Raw genomic sequence first — 13304 nt, 5'->3', positions numbered from 1 at the left:
GTAAACTATGTACACACACAAATTAGTTCAGCAATACTCATAATTATGAGGACATAATAAAATAAAATACTTAGGAGCATGGATTAATGAGGATTCTGCTATAGCAGCTAAGGATATGTGGAAGGAGACTAAAAAGATAATACAAAAACTGACAAAACTAGAAGGCCTATTTTACGGATATGGATAGCAAAGTTAGAAGCAGTGAAAATGTTTTTAGTCCCTTTAGTTTTATACATAGGTCAGGAGTATTTTTATTGACCAGAGGAGAAACAGGGAGGGGGGGGGGCTCAAGAAACAAGTGGAGACTGTGATATTCTCCTTAAGGAGAATAACAATAACCACCCAGAATATTATATTCATAATGTAGCAGAAATTAGTCTAAGAAGCAAGCCAACAAGGGAATAGAGAAAGGAGATTCTGCTGATAGGGATGACTACAATTAGGGGTACAGAGAAGTGGCAAGAGGGGCTGGAATTTACTGGAGAAAACTTTCAAGAAAACCAAGATATTGGGAACAAATAATTAGACATGAAAAGTAATAGAAAGGGAAGATGCCAAGAATTCATTTGGACTGCAGACAAGAGATTGCCTTCCCTATCAAGGACTGACATCAGAGTATAGGCAAATAGAAAGGAATAGGGGGATCCTAAGTGAAAGACCAGCACTAGTAGAGTTTTTAGTAAAGTCTAGAACATAAGCTGCTGTTAAAAAAAGATAATTAGTAGGCTGTATAAAATACTGCATGATAACTATAGGAATCAGAGAAGGTTAGAACGGATTGGAAAAAGAGACTAGATAAGCAATTCACAAAGAAACAATGGGATGATATATGCATGGCTCTCAAATATGCAACAATGTCTAGAACATTTAGGTTTTTTGCTTAGAAATGTTTGCATAGGTATTTTATATTCCCCATCCAGATTCCAAAGAGTTTTTCCTCAAATAGATTACAAATGTTAGAGGTGTGACAGGGAAGAAAGAGATAATTGGGAACATATTTTTTGGGAGTGTAATGAGTTGGCAGACTTAAAAAAAATCCCTGCAGACTCCTCTGTCAGATATACCGGGTGAGCAAATTGGTGTAACTAAGGAAATGATTTTTTGAGCTGTGATATAGAATCAGAATTGCCTAGATATAATAAGGCCTTGCTGAGTTTAATTCTGGTAGCTGGCAAAAAAGCAGTTACTAGAAAATGGAAATCAAAATCTCAAGCAACTGTACTAGGAGTAGTGAATGTGGTAACAGTGATAAAGGAAATGGAAGTGAGATCTTTAGAAAATGGTAGGAACAAATTACATAGAAGAAATGGGAAATGTAGTAACAATACAAAGCAGAATAATGTTTTGGAGGAGGAACGAAGTTTAAGGGAAGGCAGGAGTTGAATGAGCTATTTACCTTATTTATTGACATTTGATTATCATGAAAGTCTGAATGGAGATGAGTCCATTTTCAGTGGAGACCCAGGGAGAAAAGCTCCAATGTATTACAAAATATTTTAAGAACAATAATTTTACAGTCTTTAAGAGTAATCCAAAAAACAAATACATTTTAAATAATTATACCAAATTAGACACAATATGAAAACACTGATGAAGATCAGATGCAAGTTATATAACCTCATTAGACCCATTATAGAGTATGATGCCCCGTTTGGTATGTACCTCACAAGACATCTGCAACAGCTGGAGAGGCCACAGAAATACCTCACTAAAAGAATCACAGGACTAAAGCAGATGCCATATGCTGACCGTCTAAAAATACTCCAGCTAAATTCTGTGGCATATCGTCTACTCAGAGGCGATCTCTGCTTAACATACAAGGCCATGTCAAACCCTGAGCTGCTGGACATGCTCCACTTAAAGAAATCCCAGTCCCTCAGAGCCACATTCTCCAGGGATCTAAACCTTGTCATCACAATGAACAAAACATGCTGGAGGGATAGGTTCCTGACCCAGATACTCCCCATACTCTGGAATAGACTGCCCATACATGTCAAGCAGAGCACCTCCTTGGCCGTCTTCAAAAGGAACCTTGATGTTTGGATGGGAGATAGAAAATTCACCCCGGGGATCATGTCAGTCACCCTGCTAGACAAGGGTCCAGAGAAGTAAATATTGTGGGAAGAAATATCCAGGGAATTGTTATGGCTAGGCTTGTATAGGCCCTAGGGCTGATAGCCTAGTACCAAACTATGAATCTATGAGCCTATGGAAATAATTTCATACAGAAGTTTTAGCCAATTTATATAGAGAAGTTAAAGATAAGTTTGTATAATACAAACAGGAATTACAGTATAAAGTGAGAGAAAAGCAGGCATACGATATAGTTACAGAGAAAGTCGTGTTAGAGAAATTGATAGAGGTAAGGAAGGAAGTGAGGAAAGATCCTGGGACTGAGGAAGAGAAGAGCCAGCTTTTCACTAGAAAGCCTTTCAGAATGGTTTTGAATGATGGGAGGAGGTTATTACACTGATGGATAGATATATGGAGCTTCAGGCCTTAGCAATATGGTATGACAATACCCAGCAGATTTGATAGGTTTGTGGACAGACAGGATTTTTTGGTCATTGGACTGAGATAACCAACTAGGAGCATAGTCATGTAGTGCTGAATAAGCAGATAATTTCTGTATTATTTTATAGGTTGCAAGAAGCTGTGTATGTATGTGTTAGTTGATGGGGCAGTTCTAACCAATTTAGGCTTTTTAGAGCCATACACTTGTAGGTTCTGAAAGGAGTATTTGCTGCAAATGTACCAAGTTTGTTATAGCATTGTTTGAGTTTTGAGTTTTGTGATGCCTAAAGGTTTGTAAGGATGGGAGCACCATTAAGAAGTGTGGGGAGGAGGTAAGTAGTGGCAGGTATAGCTTTAGTTGCATCGGTGAGAACAATTTTAATGTTATAAACATCCCTAGTTTTGATGATTTTTTCTTATGCAATTTTGTATATACAGGTCAAACTTATGATCATCATCCACTTTCATCCCTGACAATTTGCTGTAAGATGTGACTTCAATGGTTGCATTATCAAGAGAGAGGACTTTAAATTTACTTTTTTCACGGGAGAGAAATTTTGGGGAAAAAGTAGTTTTTTTTTTTTTTGGGGGGGGGGTTGAGCATGAGTTCTGAGTTACAAAGCCATGTTTCAGTTGCTGTTAAAGCTTCCAGAGTAATTTTTTTGAGGTGTGCCACATTGTCAGATGTGCAAATGAGTATGGAGACATCTGCGTACTATTAGGGAGGCCTTTTGTGTGGATGTGTGGAAGGTGTTTGTAAGAATTTTAAAGAGGAGACGACCAAGGATAGATTCTTGTGGTACACCGGTGTTGACTCAAAGATGTGGAGAGAGTGTGGAGTGCCATTTTACTGACTGATACCTACTGGATATGTAACTTTTGGACCATAGAAGGGTGGGCTGAGGGAGAACTAAGGAAAACATCTGAAGAAGTTTGCTGTGACAAACTATGTCAAAGGTTTTAGACAAGTCTAGAAATAAGGAGGAGATTAGTTTGCCATTGTCTCTAGCTTTTTTTACAGTATTAATGTATGTTAGAAGTGCAGTGTTAGCAATAGGGGAATGACAAAAGCCATGTTCTGTGGGGGGATAGGAGTTCTTCCTGCAGGAGAAAGTTTAGCAAATGTTTTTTAATACATTTTTTCAAATATTTTGGAAAGGGTGGATAAGATTGCTATAGGTCTAAAGTTAGTAATGTCTGTTGACTTTCCTAACCATCTGTCAATTATAACAGAGAGTAATCAGTTTATAGCCAATACAAAGCAATTAGCAGAGGAGTACAAAGTAGAACAGGTTTTCTTTCAGTTCCTGGATGCAGAAACCTCTCAGCCAAGAAGGCTAAGTGACTGGCATATACAGTGTAATTTATTAGTCAAGAAAAAGGTCAAATTATAACAGAGTAGTTGGTTTATAGCCAATACAGAGTAATTAGCAGACAGGTACAAAATAGAACAGGTTTTCTTTCATTTCTTGAATGCAGAAACCTGTCAGCCAGGAAGACTAAGTAACTGGCATATACAGTGCAATCTACAGGTCAAGAGAAAGTACCATAATCAACTTAGTAAGTGGTCCTTGGAGTGGATGCTAAAAACTAACAGCAATGTAACTTTGACTGACAATGGCTAAATTATAACTGATATATAATGCTTGCACTGAAAATATGTCAGTATGATTTATTTTCATTTATATAAATGTATGAGTGCCTATGTCATAAGTGATAATTCAATAAAGATGTTTCTTGTTTAACAAAAAAAGCACCTTTATATAGCAGTTTATACTGGCAATGAATGCTTCTTTGCCTATGCATCACAGGTATGTTGGCTTGCATAAGTGGTACCACTATCCAAGTCCACATGGCATATCTTTGACCATGCCTCTTACAAGATGATCATGGGGCCATATTGTTACACACACACACACACACACACACACACACACACACACACACACACACACACACACACACACACACACACACACACACACACACACACACACACAGACACACACACTGCCTACTACATCCAGCATTCTCATATGTAGACTCAACCCGACCCCTTCCAACCTTGGCCATGGGGGTATATTGACATTACATACTTGCATGAACATCATACAACAGGGATATCTGAGTTTATGTACCTAGGCAGTCTTACAGCTGGCATAGTAGCATACTTGCAGCTGTTTAATATACCAGTAGGTACCAGTATGAGTGGTCATCATGTCTTTTTTTTATATGTCCTCTTCCCTCTTTGTGTTGTTACCCTTTTTATATATTATAATTGGTGGTTGTTAGAAAGACATTTGAGCTTTAGATTTCATATCCTTCAGAAAATGCATGCTAATGCAGTTACTGTAGCAACTTTTTAAGTGCATAAGCACAACATTTAAATTCTGTCCCAGATGCTGTGTATTTGTCCCCTTGTTATTTTTCATTTTCTCCAGATTTCTTGCACTAAGAGTTGAAAAGTACCAGTCACCACTCTGCCATCAGTCACAACCTTCTGCCTCCAGCACACAATCTGCCTTCTTGTCTGCCACCCCATTGGGATGGTGGGTAAGACAACCTGGGGGAATCCCCAGTGGCCTTTATTGGTCATTCACCAGTGGTGAGTGCTGTTGTTTCTTTCAGTAATGGTGCCAGGAGGCATAATTTGTCAAATTTGTCTCCCAGTGAGTAGAATTAGTGGAACATTTGGTACACTTACAGCTTGAAGCCCTCATTGGTACCCTGGAGAGGATACTCATGCAACTTACAGAGTTGCACCACTCTTTGTTACTGCCATCACCCAACACCTCTGGCAGTAAAAGCAGCCATCACCCAACACCTCTGGCATGGCCCATGGGGATGGTCAATCACTCCGGACACAGAAACACCAGTAAAAACTTTTACTCTTACAAAGCTTTCGGGATTTCTCCCTTCATCAGTTTAAAAAAAAAATCCAAAAAACATCAGTTACGTAAATATCAAATTCAAATGTCATCACAAAACACAACCTCAAAACAGAAACCAGAATTAATTAAGCTTAGTAAAAAAAGTTTCACCTGATATTCTCAGGTGGTGTCCCATCTAGTACTAACTCAACCCTTCTAACATCAAACAGGATCAGGTTTATTCAAGGTAGTACAACTATTTAAGTGGATAATTACACTTAGTGTACAAGTTATTTCAACTTATTTTGTTTCTGCTTCAAAATTGGTTTTAAACTAACAGCTGAATTAATACCAGGTTCATAACCTGTAACCATAACATCCACTCACATTCAATGCTTTCTGGTTTGTTTTTAAAATGAATTGACTAAATGTTCTAGAAGTGGCACCTAGAAACCACTGAATATGAATGGAGAGGAAAAGGCAGCTTGTAATTATAGTTCTGGTACTGTCTGCACATTCAGTTTGAAATCTGTAAGACATATTTCTTCTCCATTCATACACATTAAAATCATCAAAAACATAATTTGGGACAAGCCTTCTTGAAATAAGGATAGGTTTAAAAGCACTGCCAAAATAATAATGTTCTTCTACAAGCATCGCCTCTGTATTTTACTCCACTTTTAAACTTTGTTTTACTTAATTAACATTATCCAATTACACAAAGCCTCTGCCTATACATGATCAAACCGATCCACTCAATGTTTCAAAAATGGGACAATGATTTTACTTGCCTGCAACAACAGAAACTCCCAAGTTTCCTACTTACCACAATTGCCCCATTGCTGAAGACTTCTCCAGTGGGTTCATTGCTACAAAGAAGCAAAGTATTGCATTAACATTTTAAAACTTACTTGTACATCTATTTACTTGTATATTTTTTATTTGTGAGTTATAGTTCAACTGTAGTACATTTATTGAATCTGGCACTTTTTTAGCTACTCGTGATCCCAAGAGCCATTTCCATCCATTGGGTTGAAACCGATAAAATTATTTCACTTGGGAGGGGGTCACCACAGAAACACAACTGCAGGGTGTTTTGGCCTCCCTGTATTTTTGTTTACTCCATTTAACAAACTCCAAGGTCATATAATTTGCAGAAACAGACTGAAGAGAATGTACTTACAATTCTTAGATTGGAACAGACTGAGCATTTAAAATGTTTCATACAAGTATATAAATTTTCAGAATGTCAGACATTTTAATTCACATACATGATTGTATTCATGCTTAAACCACTAAAATCAACATCTGCAATCATCTTGTCAGTTTCTCAGTCAGTCTTTCAAAACAGCTGACACTGGGTGGGATTCAGAAAGTTGGTACTTATGGTGTAAGACTGGAAGCTAGATATTTAGTACCTAGTACTTAGTGCAAAACTGAGTTTCATTCACAAAATACAGCTACAGGGAGATTCAGAGACAAAATGATTACACAACAGGAAAGTTTCAGTGCTACACTACATACTGCAAACCCAACAGTAGTTCACAAAGTATCTTACTGATATTACTGTCACATGAATGATTTAGATACAGCATATAATATGGAGATACGCTCTAGAGAAAAGAGGAATGAAGGTCAGCAGGACTAAGAGAATATATGTGGGTGAATGACAGGGAGGATAGAGGAATGGTGGAGATGCAGGGAGCAGAGGTGGTAAAGGTGGATGAGTTTAAATTCTTGGGATCAATAGTTTAAAGTAACGGTGAATGTGGAAGAGAGGTAAAGAAGACAGTACGGGCAGGATGGAGTGGGTGGAGAAGAGTGTCAGGAGTGATTTGTGACAGACGAGTCCAGTAAGAGTGAAAAGGAAGGTCTGCAAGAGGGTAGTGAGACCAGCTATGTTATATGGGTTGGAGACAGTGGCATTGACAAAAAGGCAGGAGTTAGAGCTGGACATGGCAGAGTTAAAGATGTTAAGATTCACACTGGCTGTGATGAGGGAGGACAGGATTAGGAATAAGTATATTAGAGGGTCAGGCCAGGTTGGAAGGTTTGTAGACAAAGCCAGAGAGGCAAGATTACGTTGGTTTGGACATGTGCTGAGGAGGGATGCTGAGTATATTGGGAAAAAGATGCTAAGGATGAAGCTACCAGGTAACAGGAAAAGAGGAAGGCCTAAGATAAGGTTTATGGATGTGGTGAGAGAGGACATGCAGGTGGTTGGTGTGACAGAGCAAGATGCAGAGGACAGGAAGAATGGAAACAGATGATCCACTGTGGCAACCCGTAATGGGAACAGCCGAAGGAAGATGATAATATAACATCTGCCAGCATACAGTCCATGGGCTACAGTGTGAAATGAATTGTGTATTGAGCAACAGTTGAGTACAGTGCTCATTTCACTGGCTGACTGATTATCACAGGGAGAGACAGCGCATTAAGGGATGTGACAGCATATAGGGTACAAAGCAATAATGCATTATGCACAGTTGCAGATAGTACAGGAAACATTGGGGAGGAGGTTTATCTGTAAGGGATACATAGTGCAACAGGCTATGCATTTGCATGTTAATGAATGCAGGAATCTCTGGGGGGGGTTACATTGTCTAAAAGAGTATGCAGTGTCACAGTCTATGTGTATGTGTGCTAGACAGTGCATGAAGCACTTGTGGGAGTTGCATTATTTAAAGGTTTCACAGTGTCACAGAAGTGCTTAAAGAGGGAGGTTTACTACATGCTAATGGTGCACAATAAAACATCATTGTGCACACTACGGAATGTGCCCTGGGGTATACTGAGGGCACAAAGCAGGGTAGCAACATAAACTGTACACTGCTATGGTGCATGTATATACAACCAGCCATATGAGACCAGACTACACAACATTTCGTGCATGAGATGCCTGTTCATAGTGCACACCAGTGTGCAGTAATGAGCAATTCAAGTCAAAAAGTAAATAAAATGAATTATCTACTTCTGCACATTACTGCTCATATGCATCTCGTCTGGACTTCATACATTAACTGGTGTCACAAAAGTACAGATCTCACCATGTTATAAGGCTGAACTGGCTTGTAATGAAGTAAACTCCACTATCTGGTACTTGCAGGAGTGGTTAGGGTGCTGCTGTGCTACTATACAAGTGACAGCTGTATAAAGATGGCATCACAGAATAGTATAGCAGCAAATCACACTTACACCTACTACAGCAACTTTGTAAAGGGATTCTACACTGGTCCTGCAGACAGCTTTGCAATGCATCTATGTTTGACTTACATTAGTCTCTTATTCAAGCAGTATAGCTAATTTGTACATGTACTTTACAACAGGTATGTACTTGGTGGACAACAGCATGCCATACCTGCAACCCTACTCTTGTGAAGAGGGTGCTGGCCTATTTCCTGCACTTCTTTGTGCACTGGACTCATACAATGCAAACAGCTAGTGAATCTCTCTCATAATGGTCTGCTATATGTTGTAACATATTTCACAGAATATACATGCAGATAAATATGAATAATACACATGAGGGATACAGCAGATAATACAGGCACTTACAAAATACAAAGTACGAAAAAATAAAACCAAAACCAAACTGAATGAAAAAGTAAAGTCCAGGACTCAACCGTAGATGCAAATTCTTCTTTTTTATATTCTCACAAAGTACAACAGATAAGCGCTTTCGTCTAATGACTAGACTTCATCAGATAAAAGCACTGGTACCAGAAACACTTCTATACATCAAGTCTTAATCAACAAATACACTTAATTAAAATTTAAAGTGATACACATACTCACTATAAAACTTTCCTATTTTACTATATCATATGAAAAACTAACAAACATATTTATAGTTTAAATGAATTTGAACCCATTTGTTCAATCCCTGAATTGCAAAATCATTTTTAAAAAAAATATGGCAAAACTAATTACACACTTTCAGCTTTTTTATGTAGTACAGATCTTATACTGATGTAGTCATTAAGACCTGGTGGAGAGTTGGATTTCAATCTAAGCTGCCATAACAGTTCCCTGTATAATAAAGCATTTTCCTGTCCCCCCCTCCCCTCAAAAAATCTTTTTTAACTAAATCAATTATACCAAATTTAAATCCTGCAAATGAGGAACAAAATAAACTGTGCTTATACAAAGCGTTAGTTTCCTTGTGGGTCCTAATGTCGTATAAATGCTCATAAATACGATCCTTAAATGTCCTTTCAGTTTTTCCTATACAGTATGCATTGCATGCAGTACATATAGCCATGTAAACCAACATTTTGGACTTACAGTTCCCTTTAATAAATCTTACTGTACTGTTCAAGCCCTTATTTAATTTCACAGTTGCCTCCCCCCATATGTACATACACACACTGCACGCTCCAGAAGGAGTGGTAGCCTTGTATTGCAAAGGTTCCTTTTTACCATATTCAAAAGTCCTCTTAAAATTCATACCGACTTTATATGTAAAAATGGGTTGTGTGCCCACTAGTTGATATACCTCCTTGTTTATTTTCATTAAATTCCAATTATTTCTAATTATGTGTGAAAATACCTCTGAAAACATACTGTATTGAATAATACATGCTGTGTTATAGTTTCTTTTCTCATCCGAAACTAAAGTGGTGTTCTGAAGGGGATGGCCTAGAAGAGCCTTATATTTTACCCCCCATTCATTCATGACCTCATTTAAAATTTCGGTAACCATTTCAATAGGGTATTCTCTCTCACTAAAACACTTGCCTAAAAAAGCCATTTATTTTTGTAAGTCATAATAGTCAGAGGTCATCCTAGCTATCCTGACTGCTTGACCCTTAATTAAACTTTTCTTTTGTGCCCTCGGGTGGTGACTACTAAAGTGCAAATAACTATTGCACCAAGTAGCCTTCCCGTATATGTTTGATTTAAAACCACTAATTGTCTTAGAAATGGTGACATCCAAATAGTTAATATAATGTTCGTTGTATGTATGTGTGAAAGAAAGAAAATGAGTATAAGAATCCAAGTATTCAATAAATTTGTGTAATTCTTCTTTGGTCCCGTTCCATAGCACAAAAATGTCATCCAAAAATCTCAAGTACAACTTGATATGTTTATAAAAAACAGAGGGAAAAATAAACCTATTTTCCCATTCAAGTAGTACCAAATTAGCGTATGTTGGAGAACACGCTGCTCCCACAGCTATACCGCTGGTCTGTTGGTAGTATTCTCCTTGAAAGTGGATGTAGTTTGAATCAAGAATGACCTCCATAAGTTCTAACATGAATTACGGGTGGAAAAAAGTAGACTTTTTCAGCAGTCAGAGTTTGAACTTCTCATAAGTGGTGTCGATGATGTGCACTCAACATTTTGAAGTTAATCCATATAATCATTTTAAGTACTAACCTAGCTTGAAAAGTAAAAAAAAAAAAAAAAAATCATTCCATTTTTAATAACACTTATAATTTTTTTAATTACTGTTAATAATCTTACTCACCTGAGTAGGGACTCTATCCATTGTTGGCTTCTTACACTCCCTTCATTTCTTCAGTAGTTGGCAAGATGGATGGGATATCATGATAAGATAGATGTTATGCCTATACTACCTGTTAAAATCCAGCATTTGGAGTTTTCATTTTGTACAGCACTATACCTATGGTTTTTCTTTTCTTTTCTGGTACATATTGACACGTATGTATATAGGTTATGATTTTTTTTTTTTTTTTTAACCATTGATGTATTAAGGCTCGATCATAGCTTAATATTTGTGGTATTTGAATACTCTCTTTTTATTATTTCTGTTATACTTATCAAAATAAATAAAATGTGTTTTGAAAAAAAGAATCTTACTCACATCTTGGTATATTTTTATTCCTAAATATTATAGTTATTTTCCTTTCCAGTTATATTTATCTTTAAACTTATTATATAGTAATTGATTTAACATTAATGTTTCAGTTTTATTATTAGTAAATTTCAGCAGTGATACTTCTTGCAACATTTCGATTTCCTCATCTATTTCTTCAATAGAATATTTTAAATCTCCTACAGTTAGTAAAACATCATATGCAAAAAGCTGTATTTCAGATGGACAATCCTTGATATTTGAGAAGGCATCAATTTTTTCACTGCTTCTTATACTGTTGGCTAAGGGTTTGATAACTAATGTGAATAGTAGAAGGGATAAGGGGCACCCTTGCTTTGTGCCTTTAACACAAATTCTTGATAAATGTAAGATCCCATTTTAACATTTGCTTTGAAGTCTGTCTACAGGTTTTTTTAATATTCCAATTAACTGTTCCGGAAATACAAACACTTTTAAAATATTAGACAAGTAATTTCAATGTACTGAATCAAAAGCTTTGTTGATATCTAAGTTAATTAGTGCCAATTTCTTGTTCATTCCTTTTGCTAAAGCTAAGATAGTTACTATCATTTTTAATATTATCATACATTAATCTACTGACTATAAATCCTGTTTGATCTTTATTAATTTATCTACTACATCTCTTAATCGTGTAGGGAAGATAGAAGTAAACATTTTATAGTCTACATTTAATAATAAATTAGGCCTATATGAGGAAACTAATCCTTTCCTTGTTTAAGTATAGGTGAGATTACAGAAAATTTCCATGAGGGAAAAGTTATTTTGTCACTCTGAATAATCCTGAAAATTTCACTCAATAATTCTAAAATACTTAATGGAAGTAGTCTACATAATTCCATACTTAAACCATCTAAGCTTGGTGCTTTATCATTTTCCATTTTTTAAAGCTTCTTTAACATCAATTACAGTAATAGGCTTATTCAACACAGATATTTGGTGGTAATTAATTTATTAGTAACATTTTTTTAAATACGTATCAATTTTGTAATCATCAGAATTATTCTTTTTATCTTTATTAAGATCCTCATGGATTTTTTAAATAATACCCATTTCTTCTATGTCTGAAGTAAGTTGTGCGAGGAGTTAGGATATTGTTGAGTTGTGCCTTTTTGTTTAACATCTTACTTCTACTAGCTAATCTATGTAGATTTTTGGAGCCATCACTTAACTGTGCAATTTTATCTTTTCTAAAGCTATCACCACTTTACGTGTTAAAAGTGTTTGATATATTGTCATTACTTTTTAATAACTTCAGTATTATCTAATTTTTTGTTGTTCAAATCTTGCTTTGTGTATTTCATCTTGTTGTTCTAACAACTCTTTATCCCACTCTCTCATTTTATTACTAGCCCATCTTCCCCTTCTATCTTTAATATGCATTTTAAGTAGCCTCATAATATGACTTTACTAACCTGACCATTATTATTCAAAGCTAAAAAAACCTTGATTTGTTCCTTAAGAAATTCTTTTAATTTCATCATTTATACTGGGATTCTATAAATGATCTGAAATGTCTTCATATCCATTAATATATCAATGCTTAGCATATTATGATCAGATAAAGGACACAGAATACTTTTAAAATAATTCACTGTATTAAGTAAATCTGTAGAGGCATAAATCCTATCAATTCTAGTTTGTGTCCCATGCACATAAGAATAATAAGTAAAGTACAATGACTTAGTTTCTGCTTTTACTATTAAAGCAACTACATTATAATTACTAACCCACCAGTTTAGTGCTTTAGCTGATGCCAGAATTTTAGCTTTCTTCTGTTCACTTGTATTTTCTATACTACATCTCCAGTTAAAATCCCCTGCTAAAATTAAACTACCCTTCCACTGACATTGTAGTAAGTTTAAGTGATCTTTAGCCATTCTTGCACTTATTCTAGGTAATCAGTAAAAATTAGCTGGAGTATATAGTTTGCCATTGTATTTAATTATTACAAATGCATACATTCCTTTGGGATGATTAATAGATTTTATGATCTTAGGCATTACAGTAAATTTTCTCCAAAGTATAGCAGTTCCTCTACTCTTTTTGTTAAAAGAAGC

The 13304-nt window shown here is 36.1% G+C and overlaps 1 protein-coding gene across 1 annotated transcript in view; it reads right to left on the bottom strand.

Moving 5' to 3' along the window:
• The window catches only part of PLA2G4F (phospholipase A2 group IVF), a 1189208-nt gene that overhangs the window by 649772 nt on the left and 526132 nt on the right, over positions 1-13304 (bottom strand). The window contains exon 6 of the mRNA XM_044074012.1: positions 6211-6253. Within this exon, the coding sequence (XP_043929947.1) occupies positions 6211-6253 (43 nt within the window). The remainder of the gene's footprint in view (positions 1-6210; positions 6254-13304) is intronic.

The sequence above is a fragment of the Protopterus annectens genome, chromosome 6.part0 (genome assembly GCF_019279795.1).
Source record: "Protopterus annectens isolate FY-2018-M chromosome 6.part0, PAN1.0, whole genome shotgun sequence".
NCBI classification, from domain to species: Eukaryota; Metazoa; Chordata; order Ceratodontiformes; family Protopteridae; genus Protopterus; species Protopterus annectens.
Note: the sequence above shows the minus strand (reverse complement) of the source record. Positions and strands in the feature narration are given on the sequence as shown.